Source organism: Stegostoma tigrinum, chromosome 32 (genome assembly GCF_030684315.1).
Source record: "Stegostoma tigrinum isolate sSteTig4 chromosome 32, sSteTig4.hap1, whole genome shotgun sequence".
Taxonomy (NCBI): domain Eukaryota; kingdom Metazoa; phylum Chordata; class Chondrichthyes; order Orectolobiformes; family Stegostomatidae; genus Stegostoma; species Stegostoma tigrinum.
The window spans coordinates 11,274,413-11,299,252 of NC_081385.1; the positions used below are offsets into that span (position 1 = coordinate 11,274,413).

A 24,840-nucleotide genomic window follows, 5' to 3' on the forward strand; every position below is an offset into this window, starting at 1 on the left:
CAATATGGACCAGATTCTGGAGCTGCTATTACAGAGCTGTAATGTGCTGGTAGCTGATCAAAGATAATTGACCAACCCACCATCTCCCTTACATGGAAAGGAGCATCAGCCAGGTTCTCTATCCCTGGCCTGGCCACTACACAGTGACCGTCACTGCTTGTACTCGGCCAAACTGTTGGCACAAAAAATTTCACCCCTGCAGTAATATTGCAAATATTTTTATTGAACATGCCAGGATGCTTTTAATTAATTTTAACTTTGCATACAGTTGTTTATTCATATGATGGGTGCCATTTTTAACCTAGGCCAGCAGGGGTGATATTCTAGTGAGATAGATTGCATCCCTTTCCAGGGCCAATCCCTCCTTATTCTTACTCATTAGGAATCTGTAGAGGTCATGACATGCATCCAGCAGATTATATTTTTGACAGGGAGTTCTGAGAGGGGTGGGGGTAGGTGTTGTTTCGATGGAGAATGGTGCTAGATCTCAAGATGCCTAGCTATTCCAAATGAAAAAATACAGAAGGGCTCACCATTTCTCATGCAAAATATTTCACTTGTCCCACAGGCCAAAAACAAAACTGCTAGTTCCTGTCAAAAGGGAGTCAAGATAAAGTGATTGAAAGGGACAGAGAAGATTACAATGTCGGAGACTTCATATCAAGCTGTAACAAAGAACACCTTTGGATTTATTTTCGCTTCCTGTCTTGCTAATATCTCAACCACATTAAGCTCCCATCAAGATAATAAAATGTGAGGCTGGATGAACACAGCAGGCCCAGCAGCATCTCAGGAGCTCCTGAGATGCTGCTGGACCTGCTGTGTTCATCCAGCCTCACATTTTATTATCTTGGATTCTCCAGCATCTGTAGTTCCCATTATCACTGATACAAGCTCCCATCAAGTCTTTCTTGGGAGGTGATTCCAAAAATTGGCTGCACCGTGTCACATCCCTGTCTGGAATCAGCTCTCTCACACACTTGTAAGGAGTTCAACTCAAAGCTGATTCGGAAAGGATTGTGTAGCACCTTATGAACCTCAGGTCGTCTCAAAGCACTTGGCAGCCAATTGAATACTTCGAAATGTCACTGCAGTAATGTTTTACACTTGGGGCGTGCTGTTCCCCCTTAGGTGAGTTCCAAAGCAAATCCCGAAGGAATTCTAATGCAGAGAGAGCACTGGACAGACTCAGCTCGTCTGGCAGCATCTGCCGAGCTCATAGTTCAAGTCCAGTGTGACTCTTCTGAAGAAGTCTGAAGTCACTGCAGACTCGAAACATTAACTGTGACACTCGAAAGTACTTAGATTTCTAACATCCAGAGTATTTTGCATTATACAACGAATTTTAAGAGCCCTGTATATATTCCACATCCTTTCTAACCTGTTTAAAGTTGCCTTTCCACTGGTGAAATAATTCAGGAGCAAGACATTGTAATGTCTTTGGCAGGTATAAAAAACTTTTATTTGCTGCAGAGATTATGTCTAACCACATTTCTCTGAATATGAAGTACGTTCTAGTTCAACAGCTGCTGTTATCTAAGCCCTTGATTTATGACAGCAAAACACACAAACACAGGTGAAGCCCCTGCTTAACCTTTTCGATTAGCATTAACTGACAATGAATTCCAACACAACTGTGTTTCTTTCAATCCAGATCTTTTTTGGTTAACTTTTGCAGTAGGTCAGCAACAACAGTAACCAGGAGCTTGATATCTTCATCCTCTGACAAGCGGTGCTCTCCATTTTTTCGGAGGATGATGTCCACATCATCACTGATGAGTTGTTCTGCCACTTTGATGGAAACCTGCCAGGGTACCACTTCATCTTTCATGCCATGCATAAGCCGCACGGGGCGTGAGATGTTGATGCGGTTTTGTAGCAGACAGTGCTGTTCTGACTCCTTTATAAAGTTATATCTCATGCTGTAGAAGCCGCTGGCACCGTACGGGGATGGCATGTTGTATTTGCCTGTCCTCACAGCATCCTCTCTGGCCTGACAATGTAAGGGAAGAGAGAGGGATAGACACAGATTAGGCACACACAGTGAGCAGAGACAGAAATCTCATCCATTTATAACAAATCTGAGAACTGAAATTGCTGCAGAAAGCTCAGCAGAAACTCTTCAGAAGAAGGATCAAAACATCACCTCTTCTTTCTCTCCACAGATGCTGCCAAGTTTCTCCAGCAATTTATGTTTTGTTTCAGATTTTGAGCATCCACAGTTTTGTCCAAATTACCAGGGCTTGGTAGGGCACACGGGTGGAATGCATCAATGCGGTGGAAATACTTAAAACACCACTTGAAAGACAAAATATGCCTTTGGAGTGAGTACCTTCACTCAAGCTACCCAGACTTGTAATTTTCTCAAAACAGCAATTTAGCATCACAAACAGGGTTTGGCAAGACATCAAATTAAAACCTTTTGCGCACGTCGTTTCTTCAATCGAAATGGGCAGGGTAGTGTTCAGAATGGAAAGCACCTGGACATCCTTGCCTCTGGACCAGGGGGTCTGGATTCAAGTCCCACCTGCTCCAAAGATGTGCAATAATATCTCTGAACACGCTGACTAGGCAATATCTTTTTTTAAAAAAGCACGTTGGAAATGACGTGATCTCATCTCAATTCTCCGAAAACTGAGATAGCATCTCTACACTTCACAGAATTGTCATGGTACAAAAGACAGTCCATCACATCTGCACTGAACTAAAAACTACCGTTGCAATAAAAATATAAGGTTTTAGTAAATGATAGTGGAAAATCTCAAAAAAGCACAAGAGGGCACAATATGAGTTCTGTTGCTTCACGTTTTGCCATCACTCCGATTGCCTTAAGCTCTCATCAAGTTTGCATGGAGAGGTTCACAAATAAGATGCAAAGTGTTGCACTGAAATTCTACCCAGCTCTTGCAGAGGTGTCCAGCTTTCAGCTCAAAGATGTCTCGGAAAGGAAGACTATGCGTTTACGTAGCACCTCGTGGAAACCTCGGATCATCTCAAGCCACTTGGCAGCCAATTAAATACTTTGAAACATCACTGTTGTAATATTTTGCACTTGGGGAGTGCCTTTCCCCTCAGGTCACCTCCAAAGCGAATCAGGTAAGGAATTCTAATGCAGAGAATGCTGGAGAGACTCAGCAGGTCTGGCAGTATCTGTGCAGAGAGAAAGCAGAGTTCAAGTCTTCTTCAGAACTCTGAAAACCTCTGAATGAGCTCCGATATTCAGAGGGAAAAGCTGTAATGTTTCAAAACAGCTGGGTCCTCGTAAATAAGCATGCCACCATAAAAATGTAAGGGTGTATAATATTAACCAAAATTTGAAATTGTATGTTTGGAGAAGGTGTCAAGGGAATGAACGGGGCCAATACCCTGACAATCTCCACTTAGCCAGGTATATAATTATCCACAATAAAAGCAGAATTTGCAACAAATACAGAGTCTTTGTAAACAAGAAAAGCACATACCCTTTGTCACAAATTCTAAAGGTTCCTCTGTCTTGGCTCCTTACAGATTTTAGCTATTTTCAGCATTTCCTGAATTTTCTTTTCAGATGTGCAGTACTCTCTCCCTTGTTTTTTTTTATTCATTCAACTGTTTAAACATTGAAAAAGCACCAATCACTCACCTCGGAGGGAAGCTGGTCGAAAACAGTTACAAAGTGATCAGCAGCTGTTGCTATACCAACCAATCCAACCACATTCTCTGGCTTCGCAAGAGCAGCCAATAACATAAGCCAACCACCCATGCTAGAACCAACAAGAACCTGAAATACGGAGGATAGAGAAGGAGAGATACTTTACCTAAGACATAACATTAGCATTCAAATAAATGATAGTACACCCAAAACTGGTGATATCAAAGGACTAGTGAGAAAATCAGGGCAGGTGATATGTGTTCTATTATCACATTTGCATTTTTGTGTGAAGTAGTGATGGGGGGGGGGGGTGGGGTGCGAGGTTGGCAAGGTGGATCTTATTAAGTGCGGGTTCCTTGATTGGGGCTGCTAACCTAAGCCAGTCAGGGAGCCCTGGCTGACAGATAGAAACAAGAGTCTCAGGAATTCTGCTCGTTCTAGAGACTGGTTATGAGCTAGCTGGTCAGAGTCCATGTACCGTGATTTGGTGACGGGATAACAGCCTCTATGGAGCCATTTCACGTGGTTTGTTAATAAGTGCAGATCTCAGAATGATGTTACCTCCATTTTTGTTTTGGCACAATCACTGCAAATACCGAGTCTATTTCCTGTTTAGAGAAAAAACATACAACTGCTGGCTAGCTCATTGCTTCCCGACCCAGCTACTCCTGCTCCCTGCTCTACTCTCCTCTCCCTCCCTCTCACTTGCTGAGAAGGTTGACTTGGGAATTTGGAAGACACAAGTAGAAGGGAAGAAGCTAGAGAGAGATGGAAACGTTAGGAACTGGTGCTCCTGATTGGAGACTGAGTTGAGGCTGGGTGAGATCAGTCACAATCACATTAAATGATGGAGCAGGCTCAGGGGATGAATGGCCTCATCCTAATTATGTTAAGAGGGAAGCAGAAAGAGTTAATTGTGTGTGTGTGTGTGTGTGTGTGTGTGTGTGTGTGTGTGTGTGTGTGTGTGTGTGTGTGTTTGTGTGTGTGTGCATGTGAGCCAGTACGTTAATAAGTTAGCAACTGCTGATAAATTATGTTACTAAGAATTGCTATTAGTAAGAAACAGTCAACTACAAAGCTAGTAAGTGCTGATAAGAGTTAAGTTCGTACGAATTAGTAAAATTTAGTGTTACTAAGAGTAGGCAAGTGGATATTTGGGCCACTTAGATTCAAGGCAGCCAATAAGTTTTAACCTGAAAATTACACATCAGGCATGTAACCCATCCTAAAGATAGGCTTACTAATAAGCAAGTGATTGTCTTTTAGTATGCTTCATATAGCCCCAATTTTTTAAGCTATTAAGAATGCTAAACGAGTCAATGTGTATTAGACGTTTTACTCCTACAAACATTGTCTCTGCATTTTCTAGAATATGCTTATTTTGGAGGAAGATGTAAAGGGTAGAATAATGCAACCAATCCAGTACTGCTTACTCTACACATACAAGGCATCCTACACTAGCTAACTACATATATAAGCTTACTATTGTTTACTTTATCAGGGATGCCAATCCTCCAGAAATGTCGTGGCAACTCCAGGAACTAAATATTAATTTCCTGATCACTGACATGCACAATGCAAACCAGAAAGCACAGATGTGTTACGATCTTGACCTGAAGCAAGGCTATTCTTAAATTAAAAGCTCCAACATCAAGTGCAGAAAATTCTTAATATAGTTTAGATCCTACATCCATTCAACCACCACCAAATCCACACCCGCAACCCTCTCCTCAAAACACCATCCTCTTCTTCTGTACAATTCCACACACGCTGGCTACGCTGCAGGCAATTCATTCAAGTTAAATGCTGTTGAGCTTTGCAACCTCAAAGAGGCATTGTGAGCAACTACTTGTGACCTGACCACCAGACAAATGCACTTTGTGGGAGAGATTGTGGAATAGGGTGACATCTCCTCACTATTGTCCAATTGCATTGAGACCAGGTGCGCAGTTCCAAGCTAACTCAAGTTGAACTAGAATAAACAGGAAGCCTTTGTTCTGTATTTGGAGGGTGGCAGCACGGCAGCCATATTACTGGGCTGGTAGTTCAGAGTCCTGGTCTAATGCTCTACGGACACGGGTTCAAATGCCATCACGGCAGCTGGTGCAATTTAAATTCAAATATATAATAAAACCAGAGTCTCATTATTAATAATCGAGAAACTACTAGATTGAAAACAAGACTCAGTTTACTCATGTCCTTTAGGAAGGAAATCTGCCAACTGTACCTGGTTTGACCTACATATGAAGAGATGGATACCAAGGTGATTGACTCTTAACTGTTCCCCGAAATGGCCTGGCAAGTTACTCAATCAAGAAGGTGGTTCACTCCCATCTTTAAAGGGCAATAAACATTGGCTTTGCCAGTGGAACAAACCAAGATAAAAAAAACAAAAAGAAAATTGCAGTCGACTGGGCGATGCTTCTGTTGTACAAAAACTACTGGAGAGCTAAGTAATATGTTGAAGAGTTTCATTGCTCCTGGCAAATCCTTAGGTAGGCTACTCCCTGGAGTATACTCCTTCCAAAAAGCAACAATAGCTGTTTCCAGCTGGTTCATTGTTATTTTTTGCATCTGGCCTGTCACATTCAAGTAGCACGACATTTCAGCAAAGTGGTAGCCTATTTTGAGCGCACGAGAATTTTTCACTGTGAAGATTTAAAGAACAGTGTTTTGCTTTGAAGCCTTCACTTCCCCAATTCTGGTTTATAATTCACAGGAACAGAAATATCCCTTAAAGAACAATAGATTCTATAAATGTACACGCATTTTTCAATAATTTCCACAGAATGAGGCATTACAGAAGGCAGCCATTTGGCCCATCTTCCTGTGTCAGCTCTTTGATGAGCTATTCAATTAGTCCCTACCTTTTCTTTCCCATTCTACAAATATACTACCTTCACGTATTTATCTTTTGGAAGTTGTGAGTGAATTAGCTTCCACCTTTCTTTCAATTGTGCATTCTAGATAATCATAACTCACTAAGTGAAAAATGTCTCTTAATACCAGGAACAAAAACAAAGTTGCTGGAAAAGCTCAGCAAATCTGGCAGCATCTGTGAAGAAAAAAACAGAGTTAAAGTTTCGGGTCCGGTGACCCTTTCACAGAAGGCAACTTAGTAGCCATTTCATCAGTGCCACCCTGAACAGTGGTCCTTACTGGACATCACCAACACAGGAAATGACATCACCAACCAAAGGAAACCTAAACAGATAAATAGAAAGCAGGACATAACACCAGCGCTTCAGCGGAGGCTCACTGATGATGTTACCTAGAATGGTGACGAAACGTCTGAAAACTAACCTTCCAGCTCAGCGAGCAAACTCACATCCAGAACCTTAACCTGAGCTACAAATCTTCTCAAAACTCGCTGGTCCTGACTTTGTAAAAAGAATGAAGTGAATATCTAAGTGAAAGATGCCTTTTGAATGAATAATCAATGTCAAGGAATAGGAAACTTTGTGGGTAATAACACTACTTTGTATCATAGAGGAGTTCAGGTGAAGCAGGAAGATCATAATTTCAATTCTTTGACTGTGCTGCGATTCATGACCCATTTGGTAAATATGCAATGATTCTCAATCCCCACTACTACTAGTGTCACCACAGAAATGCTACTTCAATTTAAATAAATACTTTCATTTAATAAAAGCATATTTTCCTGTTTGACATAACCAGGTTAACCAAAAATACTGGATAATAAAATGTGGGGCTGGATGAACACAGCAGGCCAAGCAGCATCTCAGGAGCACAAAAGCTGACGTTTCGGGCTTAGACCCTTCATCAGAGAGGGGGATGGGGTGAGGGTTCTGGAATAAATAGGGAGAGAGGGGGAGGCGGACCGAAGATGGAGAGAAAAGAAGATAGGTGGAGAGGAGAGTATAGGTAGGGAGGGGATAGGTCAGTCCAGGGAAGACGGACAGGTCAAGGAGGTGGGATGACGTTAGTAGGTAGGAAATGGAGGTGCAGGTTGGGGTGGGAGGAAGGGATGGGTGAGAGGAAGAACAGGTTAGGGAGGCAGAGACAGGTTGGACTGGTTTTGGGATGCAGTGGGTGGAGGGGAAGAGCTGGGCTGGTTGTGTGGTGCAGTGGGGGGAGGGGACGAACTGGGCTGGTTTTGGGGTGCGGTGGAGGAAGGGGAGATTTTGAAGCTGGTGAAGTCCACATTGATACCATTGGGCTGCAGGGTTCCCAAGCGGAATATGAGTTGCAGTTCCTGCAACCTTCAGGTGGCATCATTGTGGCACTGCAGGAGGCCCATGATGGACATGTCATCTAAAGAATGGGAGGGGGAGTGGAAATGGTTTGCGGCTGGGAGGTGCAGTTGTTTATTGCGACCCGAGCGGAGGTGTTCTGCAAAGCGGTCCCCAAGCATCCGCTTGGTTTCCCCAATGTAGAGGAAGCTTCTGCAAAGCGGTCCCCAAGCCTCCGCTTGGTTTCCCCAATGGTCCACCCACTGCATCCCAAAACCAGTCCAAACTGTCTCTGCCTCCCGAACCTGTTCTTCCTCTCACCCATCCCTTCCTCCCACCCCAAGCTGCACCTCCATCTCCTACATACTCAACTCATCCCAGATAATAAAATGTGAGGCTGGATGAACACAGCAGGCCAAGCAGCATCTCAGGAGCACAAAAGCTGACGTTTCGGGCCTAGACCCTTCATCAGAGAGGGGGATGGGGTGAGGGTTCTGGAATAAATAGGGAGAGAGTGGGAGGCGGACCGAAGATGGAGAGAAAAGAAGATAGGTGGAGAGAGTATAGGTGGGGAGGTAGGGAGGGGATACGTCAGTCCAGGGAAGACGGACAGGTCAAGGAGGTGGGATGAGGTTAGTAGGTAGATCGAGGTGCGGCTTGGGGTGGGAGGAAGGGATGGGTGAGAGGAAGGGATGGGTGAGAGGAAGAACAGGTCAGGGAGGCAGAGACAGGTTGGACTGGTTGTGGGATGCAGTGGGTGGAGGGGAAGAGCTGGGCTGGTTGTGTGGTGCAGTGGGGGGAGGGGACGAACTGGGCTGGTTTAGGGATGCAGTTGGGGAAGGGGAGATTTTGAAACTGGTGAAGTCCACATTGATACCATTAGGCTGCAGGATTCCCAAGCGGAATATGAGTTGCTGTTCCTGCAACCTTCGGGTGGCATCATTGTGGCACTGCAAGAGGACCATGATGGACATGTCATCTAAAGAATGGGAGGGGGAGTGGAAATGGTTTGTGACTGGGAGGTGCAGTAGTTTGTTGCGAACTGAGCGGAGGTGTTCTGCAAAGCGGTCTCCAAGCCTCCGCTTGGTATCCCCAATGTAGAGGGAGCCACACCGGGTACAGTGAATGCAGTATACCACATTGGCAGATGTGCAGGTGAACCTCTGCTTAATGTGGAATGTCATCTTGGGGCCTGGGATAGGGGTGAGGGAGGAGGTGTGGGGGCAAGTGTAGCATTTCCTGCAGTTGCAGGGGAAGGTGCCGGGTGTGGTGGGGTTGGAGGGCAGTGTGGAGCGAACAAGGGAGTCACGGAGAGAATGGTCTCTCCGGAAAGCAGACAGGGGTGGGCATGGAAAAATGTCTTGGGTGGTGGGGTCGGATTGTAGATGGCGGAAGTGTGGGAGGATGATGCGTTGTATCCGAAGGTTGGTGGGGTGGTGTGTGAGAACGAGGGAGATCCTCTTTGGGCGGTTGTGGCGGGGGCGGGGTGTGAGGGATGTGTTGCGGGAAATACGGGAGACGCGGTCAAGGGCGCTCTCGATCACTGTGGGGGACAAGTTGCGGTCCTTGAAGAACTTGGACATCTGGGATGTGCGGGAGTGGAATGTCTTGTCGTGGGAGCAGATGCGGTGGAGGCGGAGGAATTGGGAATAGGGGATGGAATTTTTGCAGGAGGGTGGGTGGGAGGAGGTGTATTCTAGGTAGCTGTGGGAGTCGGTGGGCTTGAAATGGACATCAGTTACAAGCTGGTTGCCTGAGATGGAGGCTGAGAGGTCCAGGAAGGTGAGGGATGTGCTGGAGATGGCCCAGGTGAACTGAAGGTTGGGGTGGAAGGTGTTGGTGAAGTGGATGAACTGTTCGAGCTCCTCTGGGGAGCAAGAGGCGGCGCCGATACAGTCATCAATGTATGGCGCACTGACCTCTACATCGCCGAGGCCAGACGCCAACTCTCCGACACCACCTCCTACCGCCCCCTCGATCATGAAACCCACAGACAAGGGTGGCGCAGTGGTAGAGATAATGGGAACTGCAGATGCTGGAGAATCCAAGACAACAAAATGTGAGGCTGGATGAACACAGCAGGCCAAGCAGCATCTCAGGAGCACAAAAGCTGACGTTTCATCAGAGCTCTGATGAAGGGTCTAGGCCCGAAACGTCAGCTTTTGTGCTCCTGAGATGCTGCTTGGCCTGCTGTGTTCATCCAGCCTCACATTTTGTTGTCTTGGCGCAGTGGTAGTATGGCACACTGACCTCTACATCGCCGAGGCCAGACGCCAACTCTCCGACACCACCTCCTACCGCCCCCTCGATCATGACCCCACACCCGAGCACCAAACCATCATCTCCAACACCATTCATGACCTCATCACATCAGGGGACCTCCCACCCACAGCCTCCAACCTCATTGTTCCCCAACCCCGCACGGCCCGTTTCTATCTCCTTCCCAAAATCCACAAACCTGCCTGCCCTGGTCGACCCATCGTCTCAGCCTGCTCCTGCCCCACCGAACTCATCTCCACCTATCTGGACTCCATTTTCTCCCCTTTGGTCCAGGAACTCCCCACCTACGTCCGTGACACCACCCACGCCCTCCACCTCCTCCAGGACTTCCAATTCCCTGGCCCCCAACACCTCATCTTCGCCATGGACGTCCAGTCCCTATACACCTGCATTCCGCATGCAGATGGCCTCAAGACCCTCCGCTTCTCCCTGTCCCGCAGGCCCGACCAGTCCCCCTCCACCGACACCCTCATCCGCCTAGCCGAACTCGTCCTCACCCTCAACAACTTCTCTTTTGACTCCCACTTCCTACAGACTAAGGGGGTGGCCATGGGCACCCGCATGGACCCCAGCTATGCCTGCCTCTTTGCAGGTTACGTGGAACAGTCCCTCTTCCACACCTACACAGGCCCCAAACCCCACCTCTTCCTCCGCTACATTGATGACTGTATCGGCGCCGCATCTTGCTCCCCAGAGGAGCTTGAACAGTTCATTCACTTCACCAACACCTTCCACCCCAACCTTCAGTTCACCTGGGCCATCTCCAGCACATCCCTCACCTTCTTGGACCTCTCAGTCTCCATCTCAGGCAACCAGCTTGTAACTGATGTCCATTTCAAGCCCACCGACTCCCACAGCTGCCTAGAATACACCTCCTCCCACCCACCCTCCTGCAAAAATTCCATCCCCTGTTCCCAATTCTCTCCGTGACTCCCTTGTTCGCTCCACACTGCCCTCCAACCCCACCACACCCGGCACCTTCCCCTGCAACCGCAGGAAATGCTACACTTGCCCCCATACCTCCTCCCTCACCCCTATCCCAGGCCCCAAGATGACATTCCACATTAAGCAGAGGTTCACCTGCACATCTGCCAATGTGGTATACTGCATCCACTGTACCCGGTGTGGCTTCCTCTACATTGGGGAAACCAAGCGGAGGCTTGGAGACCGCTTTGCAGAACACCTCCGCTCAGTTCACAACAAACTACTGCACCTCCCAGTCGCAAACCATTTCCACTCCCCCTCCCATTCTCTAGATGACATGTCCATCATGGGCCTCTTGCAGTGCCACAATGATGCCACCCGAAGGTTGCAGGAACAGCAACTCATATTCCGCTTGGGAATCCTGCAGCCAATGGTATCAATGTGGACTTCACCAGTTTCAAAATCTCCCCTTCCCCAACTGCATCCCTAAACCAGCCCAGTTCGTCCCCTCCCCCCACTGCACCACACAACCAGCCCAGCTCTTCCCCCCCACCCACTGCATCCCAAAACCAGTCCAACCTGTCTCTGCCTCCCTAACCTGTTCTTCCTCTCACCCATCCCTTCCTCCCACCCCAAGCCGTACCCCCCGCTACCTACTAACCTCATCCCACCTCCTTGACCTGTCCGTCTTCCCTGGACTGACCTATCCCCTCCCTACCTCCCCACCTATACTCTCTCCACCTATCTTCTTTACTCTCCATCTTCGGTCCGCCTCCCCCTCTCTCCCTATTTATTCCAGAACCCTCACCCCATCCCCCTCTCTGATGAAGGGTCTAGGCCCGAAACGTCAGCTTTTGTGCTCCTGAGATGCTGCTTGGCCTGCTGTGTTCATCCAGCCTCACATTTTATTATCTCGGATTCTCCAGCATCTGCAGTTCCCATTATCACTGACCAAAAATACTGACCAGGTTTCTCTTTAATACAAGTAAGTCAGGTGCAGTTGCTGGTAAACTGTGAATTATCAGCATAGAACTCTACTGGCTGGAACTCTAAACACTCTCTCTCCCTCTCTCACACGCACACACAGACGCGCACACGCACAAACATTTGTGTTTTGACTGAAGCAGAAAGAAAAAGACTAGGGAAACACCATTCATAAAGAAGTGTCCGCAAGGTTTGATTCATTGTTCTTTTTGCTTCTCGAGAGCTCCAGTTCTTTGATCTCCTTCCTCTGGTTTCTTTCACTTCTTACAAGGGTCATAGGGCAATTGGTATCTGACTATTGGCAAAAGGTAATAACTTACAGCAACTGGTGGGTGGGAGAGTTGTGGGTAGGGAGGACTATCAGGTTTTCACCAAGGAGAGATTGACACAGAAATAACAAAGTGTGGAGCTGGATGAACACAGCAGGTCAGGCAGCATCTTAGGAGCACAAAAGCTGATGTTTCGGCCCTAGACCCTTCTCTAGGGCCGAAACGTCAGCTTTTGTGCTCCGAAGATGCTGCTTGGCCTGCTGTGTTCACCCAGCTCCACACTTTGTTATCTCGGATTCTCCAGCATTTGCAGTTCCCACTATATCAGAGATTGACACAGAACCTGCTTTTCCAGCTGCTCGGAGGTTTCCCACCCACTATTAAAAACAACCAAATCATTAACTTGTCTAGGAGCCAGAGTGCCACCAGACAAACTGATAACGTCTGGCATCCACAGCTGGTTGCTTGTCGACATTAACTGCCCTCTGTGGGGAATTATGGGCATCATTCAGAGACCCATGAGCTGACACAGAGTGTGTTGGCAATCTAGAGTCCTGTTTATCAATGCCTCCCTGAGCTTACTTTCTTCAGAGTTAGCAGTACTCTGCTAAAGCCCACCATGAATGGGAAAGGGTGGGGAAGCGTAAACAAATGGTTGCTGATTCACAATTAAATGTAGGGAAAAAGAAGTTGGACCCAATTTGTTAAAAGAATGATAACAGTATCAGACTAAACACATGGGTTAGAGTATTTACCTGAGGTCCTGTGGTGAGAGTATGCAAAACCGTCAGCACATCGTTCTTCCAATCTCCTAATGTGCAATCCTCAAAATTACCTTCGGAGCTGCCAGAGCCTGTGTAATCAAACCTGCAGAGAGCAGCACAGGCTAGCTCAGATGAAAGACTGTCTGACTTTTAAAAAACAAATCAAACTAAATTCACATCCTAGATAAAACTTGACACGAACATGATCTGCATCATGGAAATTCAACATTTTAACTGACAAAGGATTAATTTTGCCTCAGTAAACCATGCAAGTTGCTACGCTGAACTGGTTAGTGAGTCTATTTTATCAGATCTGGAATTATATTAAGGCTACATGCTGTGGGTGGCCAAACAGTTCTGCGGCAGCACAATCTTGGAGTTCCAGTGTAGGGACGTAAGGTGCTGAACCATGGTTCCAGCACTGTCTTTGATCTTCCTCAGAGGACAACGCTGAAGAGGCCAGAAGCCTGCTTCTCTGGCCTCTTGGCAAGACCATTGTAAAACTGTTTTTAATATTAGATAGATAGATAAAAGGCATTTCTCCCACCCAACACCAAATCAGCTCAGGAGATCAAAGGACATAAGAATCTCTTACCTCAAATACTCATTTACATCACTGTGATCTTAAATCATTGAATCCCTACAGTGTGGAAGCTGGCTATTCAGCCCATCAAGTTCACATCACCCCTCCAAACAGCATCACACGCAGACCCATCCTGCATTCTCCACGGCTAACCCTCCTACCCAGCACATCCATGGACAGTTTAGCACGGCCAATCCACCAATCCTGCTCATCTTTGGACTGTGGGAGGAAACCAGAGCATCCAGTGGAAACCCACACAGACACAGGGAGAATGGATAATCTCCACACAGACAGTTGGCCATGGCAGGAACCGAACCTGGAGATTCCTGGTGTTACCAGACAGCAGTATTAACCGCTGAACCACTGTACCACCCAATCATCACTGGGTTCCCTCAGGTGCTTCAGAATTCTGGAAATTGTGATCGAAACCATCTTCAATCATTTTATTTAAATCCAAAATGGCTGTTCAGAGACACTTATGCGTTAGAGGCACAGAACTCTTTCATCTGATATGGTGATAATGGGGACTGCAGATGCTGGAGAATCCAAGATAATAAAATGTGAGGCTGGATGAACACAGCAGGCCCAGCAGCATCTCAGGAGCACAAAAGCTGACGTTTCGGGCCTAGACCCTTCATCAGCGGTCTAGGCCCGAAACGTCAGCTTTTGTGCTCCTGAGATGCTGCTGGGCCTGCTGTGTTCATCCAGCCTCACGTTTTATTATCTTGAACTCTTTCATCTATTTGTTTTCTAAATTACATCCTTTAAATTATTGTAAGCAATCAGTGCTTTCATTCCCGGAATTTGCAGACAGTGAAGTGTTCAACTTGCTAAAATTCCAGACCGTGTGTACACCCGTTCATTATGAACACCTTCATAACATATCGCACAAACCTCAGAAAATCAGCATCATTACCACATATGAAAACATATATTACTTTAGACGTGTTTAACTGATGGTCATTTATCCAAAAAGGAGCTAAGGGTATCAAATACAAAGTTCTTCTTGTGTTCAGAAATTCTCCTTAAATTTGTCATGTTTGCCAAGAGGCAAGACAGATTGTGAGAATCTTTGTAATCAGTGTTAATTGTCAGACCCAGGCCACATTATTCCGCTTGGCAAAAAGCAAATCGTTAGAGATTACTAGATAACAAGGTGTACAGCTGAAGTGAACACAGCAGGCCAAGCAGCACCACAAGAGCAGGAAAGTTGACATTTCGGGCCTAGACCCTTCTTCAGAAAATGTTACTGTAATAGGTTTAACGCAGCATGACAAGTCATGTGAGCAGGGAGGCAGCCAGAAACAGAAAGGAATTGTAACACTCTCCAAAACTGGCCACTGAGAGGAGCAAGAGAGCAGCTGACGAGTTACCATCAGATCTTGCCTCCCTTTACTAGAGATGCTGCCTAATCACTAATGTCTCCCTGTGTTATGTTAAATTTGGAAACGTGCCATGCACAAACCCGTATCTGATGGTTCCGAAATTCTAGCACTTTGCACAGAATTGATTTCTTTAGGTTGTGAGGGTCCTCAAACTGTTAATTCTGTCAAGTTTCACCATTCAATTTTATTCTGGAGTTTAGTACACAACGAGGAAAGGGTTTTGCATTATTACCAAGCAGACAGATATTTGTTTCCATGGAAACTATGGCAAAGCATAGAGCTCACAAAAGGAAACAAACAGATGTACAGGAGTCTGGTTTTAATAAACGTTTGCGGATGCCGTTTAAACAAAATTTAATTTTTCCTTTGAAACCATACACACATTACATATGTTGATAGTATCAACTTTGAATGGAGCTCATGTTCAAAGGGGGTGAAATTCATGTCACAAGAACATAACCAGTGGGGCATATTTCTCTCTGTAATTAGCAAGCTCGTCCTCCCTCCAAAGTGCACATTCCAGAGCCAGATGTTCCGATAACTGGGGTCTGACCATGCCAAGGTGTAGCAGGTGAGATGGGAGAGTTTGGCCTCTATCTTTCAGGTACAAGAATGTTAGAAATCATGGAGAGAAAGAAAAAGACTCATAACTTTTCCTCAAAGGGAGGGATGTCATTCTCTTCAAGCCCTTTCAGAAAGAACTTGAAAGATGAACCATGAAGATTGATCAGTCAGGTAGTGCATAAATCAGTCGCTCCACCCTTTGCCAGCACAGGTTTGGATTTAAATGATGTTGTGCACTCTCACACAAGCTGAGGCTCAGATTTCTTTGGCAAACTCTGAACACTGCAAATGCAATTCAAAATGCATTCTTCCTGCGAAATGTTTTGTAATAATCCCATAGATCTAGACATAGGGTGTGGTATAAATCTAGTAACCCCTGATCAGAGTTAATAATATTCCAGCTACCAAATACAAGATGATATTTAAAAATGAAATGTTATAGCCTTAACCACGCTTCCTAACCACCTAAGCACCCATCTTCTGTGAAACAGAACATTAGCCTTCATACAGTGGCAATACTTTTATTTCTGGGTGGGAAGGTTGTAGGTTTGAGCCCTATTGCAGTGATATAACCTCCTAAACTCAGCTGATATTCAAGTCCATACTGTTGGAAGTTATGTCTTTGGAAGTGATATTAAAACTGATCAGATACCCTAACTTAGGTAGATGGAAAGGATCTAATGGCATTCTTAAGTGATCTAATGGTGTTCCTCAGAGAAGATCCAGGTGCTGTCCTTCACCAACATTTGTCCCTCCAACAATAGTACTGCATGCAGATTATTTCATTGTTCAGTGCAGAATCTCGCAATGCACACAGTTCCACCAGGTGTGATCATTGGCAAGGACAGTATTAATTGTTCAGATTCGGAACCTGGCACAGCGAGGGTGGCATGGTAGCTCTGGGGTTAGCACCGCTGCCTCATAGAACCAGCAACCCAAGTTCCATTCCACCATCAGACGACTGTCTGTATGGAGTTTGCACATTCTCACCATGTTTGCATGGGTTTCCTCTAGGTACTCCAGTTTCCTCCCACAGTCCGAACGTGTGCAGGTTAGGTGGACTGGCCATAGAATGTGCAGGCTACATGGATTAGCCACAGAAAATGCAGGGTTACAGAGACTGGTGGGTCCAGATGGGATGCTCCTTTGAGGGTTGGCATCGGCTGAATGGCCTGCTTCCACACTGCAGAGATTTTACGAACCACTGCAGTCCATAAGATGTCAGAACACCTACAGTGTTGTTAAGGAAGTGGGTTCCAGGATTTTCACTCAGTGACAGTAAAGGAATAGTTAAATAGTTCCATGTCAGGATGGTGTTTGATGTGAAGAGGAAGTAATAGATGGTAATTATCCATACATCTCCTGCCCTTATCTTTCTGGGTGGTGCTGAGTTTAGAAAATGCTGTTGGAGGAACCTTGGCTACATGACTATCGTCATACTACCTCCAAAATACATTTTTTGGTTCTGAAGCACTTTGTAGTGTCCGGAATCTGTGAATGGGGCTATATAAATGCAACTTCATTCATTTCATCATGCCACCACCAGTAGAATAGGAAATCAGGCCAATGGATACCAACAACAGGTTTGGCATCTCAAAGTTGTTGAATGTTTTGGGAGGAGGTTCCCACACTTTGTGCAGTGAATCGTATCAGAAAGACACTAACGAAAAGGAATCAAGTAAGATACTAAGATATACCTGGTATTAAGTCTATTGAGGGTAAATTACATTTTCAAAGTTGACAGGTTAGTCGGGATTGTTTATAGAGCAAGTGTGCGTCCTGAAAGACCTTAACAACAGATTGCAGATTTTAGTCCAGTGACCGAACACTGTAAGCAATGAATATAAAGCAGCTGAATTGATTGCCAGCAATTGTTATAAATAGGAATAAAAAATAAAATTTGCAGAGCAAGTCAACAGGATATTATGTGAACTGTCAGTTCCTCTCATACAGAACTGGCTATTTTAATGAGTAAGTTAGTTGGCTGGAAGAACACCTAAATGTCAATGCTTCCTTTAGCAAGTAGATAGTGCACAATCAAATGCACCAATGATTTTATCGTCCTAGACTATGTCAAGCCATTTATTTCCCTCCTCCTTTATGTTTCTAACTATTAAATATCTGGAAACATGCTGTTATCAGTTTATCTCCGTGACCTCCTTTCCCACCTCACAACCCCAGGTACAGAACTACAGCACGGACAGAAGTCACTCGAACCATGCCAGGGTCACACCGAATTGTATACTGCTGTGTGAGTGAATCCGTCATCAGTGAGGAGATTGGAGTCTGATTAGTTTTATCTGAAAGACTGAAAAAAAATTCACCTAAATGAGAAAATGATTTAAAGTGTCAGTGAACTCATCGTGCAACTCAAGATCCAGTAAGTCACATAAAACAGCATGGAATCCCTACAGTGCTGACAAAGGCAATTTGGCCCATCAAGTCTGTACTGACCCTCTGAAGAGCATTCCACCTGTAAGCCCACATTTACCACGGTTAATCCACTAAGCCTGCACACCATGACGCAATTTAGCACGGCCAACCTGCCTAATCTGCACAACTTTGGACTATGGGACGAAACCAGTGGCTAGGTGGTAACGCACAGTTCCAGATGACTGCCTAGGGGACATGGGTTCACAGTGCACTAATCTGAAGTTTGAATTTAATAAAAAGGTGTTTTTTTTAAAGAAATGCTAACAGTGATCATGAAACCAACCACCGTTTTAAAAAAAATCTAGTTCAATAATGCCCTTTAGGAAGATCGGAAATCTGCCATCCTTACCTAGTTTGCATTGGCTCCAGACCCAAACAATGGGGTTGATTCTTAATTTCCCCTGAAATGGCCGAGCAAACCACTCTCTTAACAGCCTTGATGCCAATCCCATGAACAAAGAAACAAGGCCATTCAGCCCATCAAATAAATCCACCTGAACATGTCAGACTGGAATTTTTAAAAATCTCTAATTGAGCCTGGGTTTTTCGACTGATTTCCTGTTCCTTCCAGAGATCACATAACTGTGCAATGTATTTGGAAAAGGACATAATTGTAATAGAAACAATGCACAGAAGGCTAACTGAACTCATACCTGAGGTAAGGGGGTTACACAATGTGAGAAAATGTTGGGGGGGGGTTGCAGGAGGGGTGCCTGTATCCAATGGAGTTTAGATTATTTTATTTTTGTAACAAACAATGATCCTGAGGAGGCTGAACACTGGGAGGGTGCCTCCTCCTTTCAGGGAAATAAGAACTAGGGGACGGAGTGATATAACTTTTAAGACAGAGATGAAGACATTAATTCTCCCTTTCAGTGAATTACTCTCCACCTTCATCATCACCATTCTTCATCCTGTCAAGGGGAAGATTCCTAATGGTGTGGACGTTGTCCACAGGATGGACAAACTGGAAAGTTTTCATTCTGAACCAGTTAAAATCCAAGAGGAAAATGACATTGACCTTGATGCGGGACTTCAGTATGTGGATGGCAAAGTCATCTCCACGCTCTCGGAAGAGAATCATCAATCCTCACACAATGCCTACATCAAGCCTCACACAATGCCTACATGAGAGCAGATCAAAGAATGGTCTGAGCTTCAACCTCAAGAAGACTTAAATCTTTTACCAAACCCGATCCAGATCAAGATCAAGGTCCAAGATGGCAACACAGTAGGGTTCCTGTGCCACGGCAGTTTTTTTTGTCCCTATCTCCTTTTTTTTAAAAACCTACTTACTTGGACAACATCGGTGGCGATGAGAGCTCAGTGCATGGTCCTCAAGCCAGGCCCAGGGCACAGATCTCGACCAGGCCCAGCACAGAGGAGATCGAGCCCTTACTTATTCTTCTGAAGCAAGGCTGGCTCCTGAAATCAGCGGCTGCTACATTGCCAGAGGTGACACCAGCTAGGCAGGCTCAGCGGCAGAAGATTGCACTTGAGGATCGGCAACTAAATTGTTGGCACTGGTGGCAATGAAGCACTGGCAGAAGGGCATTATGGCAGCATCGATGAGGTGAGCCCAGCAGCGAGAGAAGCGACTCTGACATTTGTTGGACTGGCACAGACAGCAGTGAGGTGGTGGGGGCGAACACTGGCCCAGTGCAAAGATGATCCCTGAAGATCAGCAACTTCAGTGTTGGTTGGGTCCAGTGGCAGTGTAGATGGTAGCGAAGTGGTGGAGGAAGGACGACAGTACAGGCGTCATTGATGGTGATGAGCCAACTCCTTTCTCTTTTAGTGCTTATTCCTAAATTATTCAAAATGGTGCCATCCCGAGGTGATAAATGAAAGCTTTTCTCTAGTTTTCTTACTGTAAAATACACCTGACAATATAATCACAATCAAAATCAAAGTTCTGGTCCATTCCTCCATCAATGATGAAATCATCCAAATTGTGGAATATTTCCTTTAGCTGGGAAGGTACCTCTCACCTAAGGCTGACATGGTGCAAGATTCAACACCACATCCAATCTATGAGCACTGCCTTTGGGCATTCAATGATGAGAGCCTTTGATCAACTGTGACATTTATGCCGATACCAAGATCCTTTTGAAAGCATCTGTCTGTCTGACTCTTCAATCTAGCTCTGAAACTTAGAGCACATATAGACACCACCTGAAAGCCCTTGAGAGCTTCCACCAAAGTTGTTTAAGATGGATTCTCACATCAGCTAAGGGGTCCGGAATTCTAACACCAGTGTCCTTGAAGCAGCCAATATCATCAGCCTTGTGTATAGGATGCCTGAGTTCTGACTGCCAAAGCAAATCCTCTTCACCCAGCTCAAGGAAGGCACTCGAACGACAGGAGGACATAGGAAGCTTTTCAGACGGTCCGTGAAGACTTCCCTCAAAAAAGGCAACTTATATTTTGACACATGGGAGACCCTCATCCAGAATGAACCAATGTGGAGGAAGCTCCTGTATGAAGGGACACAATTCTTTGAGAGCACGAAGAGGAAGGAGGGAAAAGAAAGCGGAGAAAGAATTGCCAATGATCTCAAGACCAAGAACCAATTCCATCTCCCAGAAACAGTTCCCAAATGTGTGGTTGGAGACGTGGCTCTAGGATTGGGTTCATCAACTACGCAAGGACCCACCAAACCCATCGCCAGTATCACAGAGTTTCCCTGGTTGATAATCATACTCGTTGGCAAGTGATTGCCAACACTCTATGGAAATTTTCTTCCCCAGGCAGCTATGTCCTTGAATTTATTTAAGGCAGAATTAAACAGAATGTTGACAGGCAAAGGCAGTCATGGTCTATGGGATGGATGGACAGGAAGCTGGAATTCAGACCACGACCAGGTCGTAGTGAATGGTGGGAAAGGTTCAAAAGGGCCGAATAGCCTATTCCTGCAGCCTAGTCTGATGTTCTGATGCTGTCAGTGTCCTCAGTGTTGGCTTGAGGTACAGCTGTTCTTTTCCTACCCCGTATGTGTTTTTGCATTTTCACACATTACACAAAAGCGCTGGTTGAAGAAATTTCTCTTCATCTCAGTCTTAGAGGGCTGTAACGTTAGACTGTGACCTCTGGGTCTGGACTGCCACTTTAATGGCTGCTGTTTCTTTCCTGTCATTGCCCTATCCAGAACCCCAATCCTAGTTGTGGATTTTGTTTAATGCCATTGTGTTTACAAACTTTGAGATAGTACCTGATAAAAGAATGCCCTGCTGAACGACAGAACTCGTCCAGGGCTAATGCCTTCACTGAATTCATGTTGGACTTGAATCCCGGCAGGAACACAACTCCGGGGTTCCGCGCTAAAATTCTGTGATAAGCCAAACGAGGCAAGGGAGGCCTTGTGAGGAACTGAATGGAAGACATCTCTCTGCAATGTAAAGAAAGCTTGTTGCAATGAGTTACAGACAAACCTAAAGTACAAGCCAACAACTGCGCTTTTTTTTTGGCCTATTACCAGTGTAGCTCAAAGTATATTTGGGTGTCAATTGGTTCGATGGCTGGTTTGCTCTATAGACTAATACCAATAGTGTGGGTTTAATTCCTGCACAAGCTGAGGATACCATGAAGGACCATCCTTCTCGATCTCTCCCCTTACCTGAGGCATAGTGACCCTCAAGTTAAACCATCACCAGTCATCTCTCTTTTTATAAAGGGAGAGCAGGTCTATGGTGACTTACTTAGAGCTCAAAGAAGCTGATGACTTTTTATGTTTCAAGAAATTTCCAGTGGCTGCAACAAAAAGTAACCGGAAAAATATTTCTTATACACTATCTTGCTGTGTGACACACTATTTGAAGCTTCAGGCTTTCACAAACTGACATGGCACTGTATTTACACAAACTTTAAACATGAACACAGGCACGGTGGCTCAGTAGATAGCACTGCTGCTTCACAGTGCCAAGGACCTTGGGCGACTGTCTGTGTGGAGTTTGCATGTCCTCCCCGTGTCTACGTGGGTTTCCTCTGGGTGCTCCGATTTCATCCCACAGTCAGTTTAGGTGAATAGGCCGTGCTAGCTAGCCCACAGTGTCCAGGGATATGCAGGCTAGGTGGGTTAGCCATGGGAAATGCAGGGTTACGGAAATTAGGTAGGGGCTGGGTTGGGTGGTATGCTGTTCAAAGGGTTGGTGCGGACTTAATGGGCTGAATGGCCTCTTTCCACAGTAGGAATTCTATGTTTTATAGCTTGGCTAAGGGGAGCAGTGACATTATACACTCACAGTAAAGCCCAAAAACAGGCCATTTGGTCCAATAAACCTATACAGTACTTGCAACCCACGGAAATATTCTCCTAGCACAAATTGTCCGACTCTATCTGCATAACCTTCTATTCCTTTCTCCGATCCTGGCCTAAAGATGAGCAAGTATTTACATGGTATCAGTTTGATCATTGCTTGATTTGTGTAACTCACTCTGTAAATGCCTTCTCGATCAATAGCAACACAGAGGCTGTCATTACACACACCATGCTGAAAGAGGGTTCTAGAGTGACCAACTATCCCAGATCTTAAAGGTTGTGCACGCTGTGGCACCCAATAATGTATTTTGTCTCTTATTTCTTGGGAGACTGTGGTCAGTGCCCTCACTCACCAGACAGTAGATACAGCCCAGCACAGTGCACTCACCCACTTGACAAAGCACTCACCACTTGGTCAGGGCACCCAACGCCCCCCCCCCCCCCCCCGGGCAGGGCACCTACACCCTCCCCCACGGACAGTACAGTCCAGCCCTTGGACAGGGTGCCCACCCCCTGGACAGCACAGCCCACCCATTGGACAGGGCATCCTTCCAATGGACAGGGCACCCACACCCCTGAACAAGGCACCCCAACCCCATGGTCAGGGCACCCCACCCACGGGCAATAAACCCTCATGAACAGTGCACCCCACCCCATGGACAGTGCACACCCACGGACAGTGCACTCACTTTGCGATTACGTGTAGCTCGCACCCTGACGCGTCGGAACGGGACACTGGCTTCGCCAGCCCGGACTAAACCGGGATCAGTTCAGGAGCAAATCAGGAGGCCCTTCTCCTTGAACTTGATGCAAATGATCAGCAGCTACGGACAGACAGCGGGGACAAAAATACAAGATGTGTTTTATCTGGTTGCTTTCCCGCTTTTGCTTTTCTCTCGAATTCTTGCTCCTTTCTCATTCCTTTAGTTTCTCTTCCGTCGGTCAACAACTTTCATTTCGCCCCTTCATTCAGTGGGCAATTTTAGTAATTTTTGCGTAATTCTGTTAGTTTTCAGCGAATTATTCGCCTGCTCTGATAAGTTTGTTTTTTGTGTCTCGCTGGGGATGCATTAAGACGTTTATTTGCTGTTGAGCCTTTTAAAATGAATTAAATTATTTAATTGCGCCCATTGAACCAAACGAGTCATTTCTTAGTGTGTTGATTTATTCACTCTTTACTTTTGTATATTTAATGAACACATAATTTGCGTATCGTTTCACTTCCAGTTCCTCCAGAGTTAGTTACATAACATCTTTGGTATTTATTACCATCTTCCTGAGGTTATCCTCCTATTCATGTTCCTGTTAATTTGTTGTACATTTTCATTATTTATTAGTGTTGAAACAATCACTGTTTTGGCTTAATCGATAGTTATTCATTCTGTGTTAGTTCCCTTGTTTAATTAACCCTTGAAGGTATGCTTAAAAATCAGGGGATGTTTGTATCTCATTAAGCTGAAAATAGATAACATAAGAGATGACAAAGTGTGGAGCTGGATGAACACAGCAGGTCAAGCAGCATCTTAGGAGCACAAAAGTTGACGTTTCGTGTCTAGACCTTTTGTGCTCCTGAGATGCTGCTTGGCCTGCTGTGTTCATCCAGCTTCACACTTTGTTATCTCGGATTCTCCAGCATCTGCAGTTCCCATTATCTCTAATAAATAACTATGATTTCAACAATAATATAAAAACAAAACACTGTTGATATGGAAGATCTGAAACAAAAACAGAAATTGTTGGAGAAATTCAACAGGTCTGGCTGCATCTGTGGTGAGAAAATGGAGTTGGTGTTTCCAATTCTTTCTAATTCATTCATGGGATGTGGGTGTCACTGTATGGATCAGCATTTATTGCCCATCCCTAATTGCCCAGAAGATGGTTAAGAGTCACGCACATTGCTGTGGGTCTGGATTCACATGTAGGCCAGACCAGGTAAAGATGTTAGTTTCCTTCCCTAAAGGACAATAGTGAACCAGGTGGGATTTTCTGACAATTGACAATGAATTCATGATCATCATTAGACTCTTAATTCCAGATTTTTGTGTTTATTATTGATTTCAAATTCCACCATCTGACCATGGCAGGATTCAAACCTGGGTCCTCAGAACATTGCAGAAAACAAGGTGTAGAGCTGGATGAACTCAGCATGCCGAGCAGGAAGGCTGACATTTTGGGCCTAGACCCTTCTTCAGAAATGGGGGAGGGGAAGGGAGTTCTGAAATAAATAGATAGAGAGGGGGAGGCGGATAGAAGATGGATAAAGGAGCAGATAGGTGGAGAGGAGACAGACCGGTCAAAGAGGCAGGGATGGAGCCAGTAAAGGTGAGTTTAAGTGGGAAGGTAGGGAGGAGATAGGTCAGTCCAGGCAGGATGGACAGGTCAAGGGGGCAGGATGAGGTTAGTAGGTAAGAAATGGCGGGGGGGGGGGGCTTTTGGTGGGAGGAGGGGATAAGTGGGAAGAAGGACAGGTTAGGGAGGCGCAGATGAGCTGTGCTGGTTTTGGGATGCAGTAGGGGGAGGGGAGATTTTGAAGCTTGTGAAGTCCACAATGATACCATTGGGCTGCAGGGTT

The 24,840-nt window shown here is 45.6% G+C and overlaps 1 protein-coding gene across 1 annotated transcript; it reads right to left on the reverse strand.

The window, feature by feature from the left end:
- Positions 1 to 1,448: 1,448 nt before the first annotated feature.
- LOC125467007 (palmitoyl-protein thioesterase ABHD10, mitochondrial-like) lies at positions 1,449 to 23,105 on the reverse strand. The gene is made up of 5 exons (XM_048562298.2): positions 22,958 to 23,105; positions 21,222 to 21,398; positions 13,037 to 13,148; positions 3,623 to 3,760; positions 1,449 to 1,993 (listed from the first exon to the last, which is right to left on the reverse strand). Exons 2-5 carry the CDS (start codon positions 21,392 to 21,394, stop codon positions 1,646 to 1,648), a joined length of 771 nt encoding a protein of 256 aa, XP_048418255.2. The 5' UTR covers positions 21,395 to 21,398; positions 22,958 to 23,105; the 3' UTR covers positions 1,449 to 1,645.
- Positions 23,106 to 24,840: the final 1,735 nt, after the last annotated feature.

What these genes read in the sequence shown, in the direction of transcription:
- LOC125467007 (XM_048562298.2), bottom strand. Translation starts at nt 21,394, where the DNA reads ATGTCTTCCATTCAGTTCCTCACAAGGCCTCCCTTGCCTCGTTTGGCT. An exon ending in CTCTCACCACAGGACCTCAG is followed by an intron (nt 3,761 to 13,036) that starts GTAAATACTCTA and finishes TCCGTATTTCAG; the next exon opens with GTTCTTGTTGGTTCTAGCAT. An exon ending in TCGACCAGCTTCCCTCCGAG is followed by an intron (nt 1,994 to 3,622) that starts GTGAGTGATTGG and finishes TTACATTGTCAG; the next exon opens with GCCAGAGAGGATGCTGTGAG.